This window comes from Parus major, unplaced genomic scaffold (genome assembly GCF_001522545.3).
Source record: "Parus major isolate Abel unplaced genomic scaffold, Parus_major1.1 Scaffold319, whole genome shotgun sequence".
NCBI classification, from domain to species: Eukaryota; Metazoa; Chordata; class Aves; order Passeriformes; family Paridae; genus Parus; species Parus major.
The window spans coordinates 104,580-112,071 of record NW_015379277.1 but is presented as its reverse complement, the minus strand read 5'-3'; the positions used below and the strand labels follow the sequence as shown (position 1 = coordinate 112,071).

The window sequence follows — 7,492 nt, the reverse complement described above, 5'->3', positions numbered from 1 at the left end:
AGGGCCGGTGACAGTGGCAGGACAGGACAGGGCCAGCACAGCCGGTGACAGCGGCAGGACAGGGCCAGCAGGGCCGGTGACAGTGGCAGGACAGGGCCAGCAGGGCCAGCAGGGCCGGTGACAGCGGCAGGACAGGGCCAGCAGGGCCAGCAGAGCCGGTGACAGCGGCAGGACAGGGCCAGCAGGGCCGGTGACAGTGACAGGACGGGACAGGGCCGGTGACAGTGACAGGACGGGACAGGGAGCGCTGGAACAGCCGCTCCATCCCGGGGAGAGCGGCCCGGCCGGGATCGCCCGCCGGGATCCGGGGCGGGGCTGGCCCAGCTCGGCTGCGGACGCTGGAAAGTGGAAAGTTTCCAGGGAGGTAATAAATTAAACTGCCCACCGGCTGCTTTGTTTCCTTTCCTTTCCTTTCCTTCTCTTTCCATCCAGTTCCGCTCAGCCTCGGCCCGGCCCCGCAGCCCTCGGAGCGGGGACAGGAGCTGGGAGCTCGCGTTAATGAACTGCTGTCAGTTTGGGGATCCATGTTATATTCATACACAGAAAGTAGACAACCACATCACCCTCCATAGAAACTAGTGCATGCAAATAACTCTTCCTTACGGGAAAGGCCGGGGCTAGGCGGGAGGAGGGAATCTCTAGTGACGGACAGGCCTAGGGGGGTTAGTAGGAATCTCAACATTTTTTACCTCGGAAGCTAAATCAGTGCTTTGTATTAAATTTTTGGCAAACACACCGCGTTGCCATCCTTTCCATTAACACATCACACCATGGAGAAATGCAAATCAAAGCGGCATGCAGGCAAAAAGAACCCAAGGAAACAAAAAAAAAAAAAACCTGAAACAAAACCAAAAAATGAAAGAGCGGCAAAGTGAGAAAAACAATGGCAGCGGGAAGAGCTGGGAAGGGCGGGATCGCCAAGAGGAGACACAGCAGGTTACATGGAGTTTGCTTTTGTTTTGCACCACCCTTTGTCCTCGATGCATGACACCAACGTTACAGAAAGCAACCACTACAGAGGTCAGGACTCAATGGCACGGGGGGGATGGGATGTCTCCTGCACATGCTTCCACCAGAAAAGAGAAAAGAAAAGTGAAAATAAAAGTTCCTTTTTCCACATAAGGCACAGGACAAAGAAACCCCACTCACGGACTCAAGGCGAAAATGAAGTTTTTCCTGGCTCTTGCCTGATGCATCTAGAGAACATGGTGACTCAAGCACATGATCCATGACAGAAAATTCCACTGTTGTACAAAATCAATTGTTAATTCTAACCTTTATTCTTATACAATTTGCAGAAGAGAGTCGAGTATGATTGCTCTGGGGTTTAATGGCAGGAGGGACGGGGCTATAATACAACCCAAACGTAGTGGTGAGTTGAGCAGGGACATGGAAATGAAGTCACGGAGATGAATTTCCTATACATGTGTTGAGAAAATCGGAGTAGGCAAAGCTGTCCTAGCCTGGAAAACCAAGGGGAGGCAGGAGCTCGTTAAGATGAGGAACAAAAACATTGGTTTCAGGTTAAAAAACGGGCAGAGTGGTTTGTTTTGCAGCGAGAAAAAAGGGGCGGTGGATGGCGATTGGTGAGAGAGGAGAAGGTTCAGCAGCACTTGCTCTTCCAGCCCGTCACCCCACCGCCACTGCTGATATCTACATTTTCACTGTTGGGCTCTTTTACAGGGGTCTGCAAGGAAACAAGTGAACACAGTTAGATGGTTCTGGAGATCCCCAGGAAAACACTGGGAGCTGGGGAGCCAGCGGCTCACAGGGACTGACATCACCAGATGAAACTGGGAGTCAGCTGTGCACAAAGAGCTCCACAGAAATGCAGGGAATCCTCCCCCCACTCCAGCACAAATGTGCAAAATCAATTTAAGTTGGGTTTTTTTTTTCCTTTCTTTGGTTTGTTTTAAATAAACAACTAGAAAGCTGAAAAAAACCCCCAATGCTTGAACTGGGATCACCCCAAAGTCAACTGGAACTATTTTAGGTCCTGCACATAGAGCCAACGCTGGGTCTGGTGGAGTAAGGAAATCCCAGCCTACAAATAACACAAACTGAACTCAGATTATGTGAACTAATGACCTCCAAAAACCACAACTTTTATGGGTAAACTGGGCTTGTTCCCAGCCTCTGCTTGCTGCTCCTTGGACAGCAGCTCCCGAGGAACAGGGGACACACAGGCTCCTCCTTGTCACAGGATGGAACTTGGTGACACCAAAGCCAAAACCCCACTCCAGTGGGTTTGATCCAAAACCATCTACTTCCAGCTTGGTTGGAAAGGAACCTAAACCCTCAGCACACTTCAGTCTCCACAGTTCTGTTTTAACTTTCTCACAGCCTTGGAAAAGAACCCCTGGGATAATGACAGAGGCCAAAAATGAAGATTTAAGGCCCAAAGGTTGGTATGGTTTATAGCCTCAACTCCTGCTAATCAAAGGCCAGGGATTTTCACCCATTTATCACAAAAAGCTTGTCAAAAACCCATTAGGAAGTGACTGAGAACTGCAGTGCCAGCTGATGACATTATCCACAGCATCCACACGGGAGAGGGAGGAAGGCAGGGATGAGACAGGCTCAGGATGGGGCTCATTTGTGTAGGAACAGAAACACAAGTGCCAGGTTGGCCAAACCACATGTCTGGAGCTCCACAGAGTTTCCATGACCTGCTCCTGGGCAGGAATGCTCCAGCACAGGGGTTTCTGTGCACACTGAGATTCTGTGATTCCTCAGCCATGGAACTACATCCCACGGGAACGGCCCTGGAGCCGCACACAGATCCAGCCCAGCTCAGTCCTGCAACACCTCAGTGGCACCTGCAGAAAGCTGCTGCATTCTGTACTCATGACAGAGGTCATGGCCACAGGTACAGCAGCACAGCAGCTCTGGGCACACAGGGATCTGCTACAGGCCATGGAGACAACCTGGGATGGCAGCAGGGCCAGGGCAGTGCCCGTCCCCTGTGCTGGCACTGCTGGGGCACCTCCAGTGCTGGGGACAGCTCTGGGCCCCTCCTGACAGGAGAGCCCTGGAGGGGCTGGAGCGTGTCCAGGGCAGGGAACGGAGCTGGGAAGGGGCTGGAGCCCCAGGAGAGGCTGAGGCAGCTGGGAAAGGGGCTCAGCCTGGAGAAAAGGAGGCTGCGGGGGGACCTTGTGGCTCTGCACAAGTCCCTGCCAGGAGGGGACAGCCAGGAGGGCTCGGGCTCTGCTCCCAGGGAACAGGGACAGGACAAGGGGGAATGGCCTCAGGCTGGGCCAGGAGGGTTTAGATTGGATATTGGGAACAATTCCTGCATGGAAAGGGTGTCCAGCTCTGGCACAGAGGGATGTAAAGGCCCTGTGGATGTGGCACTTGGGGACAGGGAGCAGTGCTGGCTCTGGCAGTGCTGGGGGATGATTTAACTTGGTGCTCTCAGAGAGCTTTTCCAGCCTCACTGATTCCATGGTTCCATGGCACACTGCACCTTTCAGCACAGGGAGCCAACCATGGGATGATCTGGTGCAACAGAACCCCCAAGGAAATGCCATGGCTGGGAGCTGATTCCTGGGAGCACAGCTGGGAGTGGCAGAGCTCCTTCCTGTCCCACCCTCCACACCTGAACTCTTCCCAAAAACCCCTCAGGAGCTGTCAGTGCATCCACAGATGGGGCAGGAAAGGACAATTCTCTCCATCACAGGCACAACAACCATGAGTGTAAAGTCCAAACCACCAGGAATTTCAGTTCCTTGGCTCTGATGGATGTTACTCCCTGTGAACAGGCCCTCTACAACAACACAACATCAAACAAGCTTCACAAGTTCAGCCCTGCTCCTTCAGGGACTCCTGTGCCTCAGCACAGCAAAGCCAAACGCTGCAACAATGCAGGTGAACATCACAGCAGTGAGAGGTGGAATTTCAGGGTAATTGTTCCAAAGGAAAGTGTGAGCACCTACCTTTCGAAGAATGTCTTCTGCTAATGTGAGGAATGCCTTCTCAATGTTTATATTTGCTTTTGCACTAGTTTCAAAAAACCTAATACCGTGCTCCCTGGCAATCTGCAGTGAAACAGAGAAAGGGAGATTAGAGATCCTGGGGGTATTCCAGGTGCCACCATCACTTTGGGATCAGCAGCATTTATAAACCAGGGAATACTGGGCTGGACAGGAGCCCAGGTGTGCCCAGGTGGGCAAGAGGCCACTGGCCCTGGGCTGTGCCAGCTCTGGGGTGGCAGCAGGGCCAGGGCAGTGCCCGTCCCCTGTGCTGGCACTGCTGGGGCACCTCCAGTGCTGGGGGCAGCTCTGGGCCCCTCCTGACAGGAGAGCCCTGGAGGGGCTGGAGCGTGTCCAGGGCAGGGAACGGAGCTGGGAAGGGGCTGGAGCCCCAGGAGAGGCTGAGGCAGCTGGGAAAGGGGCTCAGCCTGGAGAAAAGGAGGCTCCGGGGGGACCTTGTGGCTCTGCACAAGTCCCTGCCAGGAGGGGACAGCCAGGAGGGCTCGGGCTCTGCTCCCAGGGAACAGGGACAGGACAAGGGGAAATGGCCTCAGGCTGGGCCAGGCCAGGCTCAGCTTGGACAGCAGCAGGAATTTCTCCCTGGAAAGGGAGCTCAGGCCTTGGCAGGGGCTGCCCAGGGAGCTGCTGCAGTCTCATCCCTGGAGGTGTGCAGGGAATTCCTGGATGTGGCACTCAGAGCTCTGGGCTGGGGACAAGGTGGGGATCAGGCACAGCTTGGATTCGATGCTCTGGGAGCTCTTTTCCAGCCTCAGTGACCCTTGGATTCTGTAACCCCCTCAGCCCCAGTGGGCACCAGCAGCACCAACCAGGTGAGGTGGCTCAGAAGATTCAGAACTTTACAATTCAGAACAATTAAAATCTACTAAATAATCCCAAGTTGGTGTCTGGGCCTAAGAGGTCAGACACCACACACTGTCAGAGGGTGAAGAACTTCAGGGATGACTGGGAATTTTGAGTTATCAAAAGAAGCAGAAACTGCAGCTGAACTCATCCCATTCAGGACAGTTTCTGAGAAAACATTCCCAGGACTCACATCCATCAGCTCCTGCATTCATTCCCTGGCACATCCCACTGGGGCACCCCAACCCCCTGGAGCAGGCAGAAGCTTTGGCAGTGATTTGCTGATTTGAATAAAGAAGTTGTTGTTTGATACTCACCTGTTCACCTTTTGCTTTAGGGACAACTCTTTTATCTTCCATGTCACACTTGTTTCCTAACAGCATCCTCTCCACATCCTCGTTGGCGTGCTGGAAGGACAGGAGGACAGGGTTACACATCTCCTGCTGCACTCTGCTGTGGCCAGGCCACCACCTACAGCTGCCCACAAAGGAGCTTCATGCACTGCATGGCACAGAAATGAGCTGTTAATTAACCCCAGCCTCCTAATGACTTCCTAGCACTGGTTAATGGTTTCCTCCCCTCTTTGCCACTGCACAAGGCGAGGGATGAGGCAGAGGAGAAAAAGGGGCTGGGGAGGAAAACAGGGGCAGGACCCAGAGAGAAATGAGGGAGAGAACAGAAAGCAGAGTGGGGCTGGGTCTCCCAGGGGAGCAGGGTGGGGAGGAGTCGCAGTTTCCTGCAGGAGAATGCAGTGTCAGCCTGGGCAGGGATGAGGAATCCCAGATCCAGCCCATTCCCTGCAGCACGGGTCTCTCTGGAGGGGGAAAGTGGATCATTTCTCATCAGTCCTGGTGAGCTGGGAAGGTCCTGTCTCACTGGAGGTTGGCCAGTGTGATGCCAGCCCCCAAGAAATACTGAAGGAGGATCCAGGAACCCCAGGCCTGTCCTTGGAGCTGGGGAAGGTCCTGGAGCAGATCACCCAGGATGCAGGATAAGCAGATCAGACCCAGCCAGTGACAGGTCCTGCTTGACCAACCCGATCTCCTATGACAGTGTGACCTTAATGGATGAGGGAAAGGCTGTGGATGCATCTGCCTGGGCTTTGATGAAGCCTTTGGCACCTTTTCCCATGGAATTCTCCTGGCTGGTCCTGCCTCAGATAGGTGCACTCTGCTGGGGATGGAGGCACATCCAGCTGGGAACGGGCACCAGTGGGCTCAGGGCTGCCTCAGGGCTGCTCAGCACCTCCATGGATGCTCTGGACACGGGGATGGAGGGCACCACCCTGGCCCAGCTCATGGACAGCCCCAGGGGGGTGGGATGTGGATCTGCAGAGGGCTCAGCACAGGCTGGATGGATCTGTGGCTGGAACCATGGAGGGTCAACAAGGCCAAGAGCTGGGTCCTGCACTGGGGTCACACCAACACCATGGAACGCTCCAGAGGGGCTGGAAAGCTGCCAGCCAGGAAAGGACCTGGGAGAAACTCATTTCCCACAGGCTGCCCAGGCAGGGGGGGAGTCCCCATCCCTGAAGGCATTTAAAAGTGGATGTGGCACTTGGGGACATGGGGCAGTGGTGGCCTTTGGCAGTGCTGGGGGATGGTTGGGCTCCATGAGCTCCAAAGGATTTTCCAACCTCAATGACTCTGTGATTTCTGCAAAGACACTGAACTTCTCCCTTAGTAAAGACATGAGGGCACCAAAAGCCCTGATGAGGCCAATGACATCCATCACTCACCTGGGACACCTCTGGGGTTTTTAGCAAAGCAGCTGCAGAGTCCAAAGGCCTCAGTTTTACTCCAACTCATTGCTGAGTCTCTTCCTGTGCTGCCTCATCCCCTCTCCTGTTCCCACCACACAGGGCACTTCTCCAGTCCCACTTCTCATACTGGGAAATTCAAACCCCAGCATCCCAAATTTGCTGTGCTGCTCTGTCCAGCCTCGGGACTCCAGGGAGCAGTGCCTGAAGCCCTCACATGTGCTCAGTTCTACAGGACCATCTCTGTGCTTTCTAGGAAAACCCAAACATTTACTTCACCTGGGAACAGCACAAAAAACCCCAAGAACTACCAGTTGTGCTGCTCTCTTGCCATCTCAGAACTCCTGGAAGATGAGCTCGTGGGGATCCAGGCACTTCATGCTTCCACATCACTTTCTTCTGCTTCACTTGACCTTGCCCAAAATTTTCCAGCCTCCCTGTCCTGGTTCTGCTCTGCCAAGGGCAGCAATCAGCTACACAAAACCTCCCAAAAGCAAAGCTACCAGCACCAGCCATGAGAAACCTCCAAATATTTCATCACAGGATAACAAGGGAGAGGAGGTGGAGACACTTAATGACCTTTGACGATTTCCACTCTCACGCTGAGGAAATGCCTCCTGTGAGTACCAACACACAGCTCAGCTACTCCGCCCTCAGCCCTGCCCTTCTCCCTTCCCACCCTGCTGAGCACAGGCACAAAGAGCTGGCACTGCCGGGGATGCTGTGGGGCCTCACCTCATCGATGTTCCTGAGCCATTTGCTGATGTTCTCGAAGCTCTTGGCGTTGGTGATGTCGTACACCAGCATGATGCCCATGGCCCCTCGGTAGTAGGAGGTGGTGATGGTGTGGAAGCGTTCCTGCCCCGCCGTGTCCCTGCGGAGACACCACGGCATCGTCACA

General features: G+C 54.3%; 1 protein-coding gene across 1 annotated transcript in view; it reads right to left on the bottom strand.

Annotated features, from left to right (window-relative positions):
* Positions 1 to 1,257: 1,257 nt before the first annotated feature.
* The window catches only part of RAB10 (RAB10, member RAS oncogene family), a 44,841-nt gene continuing 38,606 nt past the window's right edge, over positions 1,258 to 7,492 (bottom strand). Inside the window, exons 3-6 of the mRNA XM_015616003.3 lie at positions 7,327 to 7,465; positions 5,150 to 5,239; positions 3,936 to 4,037; positions 1,258 to 1,687 (exon numbers count right to left, since the gene is read on the bottom strand). Coding sequence (XP_015471489.1) covers positions 1,604 to 1,687; positions 3,936 to 4,037; positions 5,150 to 5,239; positions 7,327 to 7,465 — 415 coding nt within the window. The 3' untranslated portion in view covers positions 1,258 to 1,603. The remainder of the gene's footprint in view (positions 1,688 to 3,935; positions 4,038 to 5,149; positions 5,240 to 7,326; positions 7,466 to 7,492) is intronic.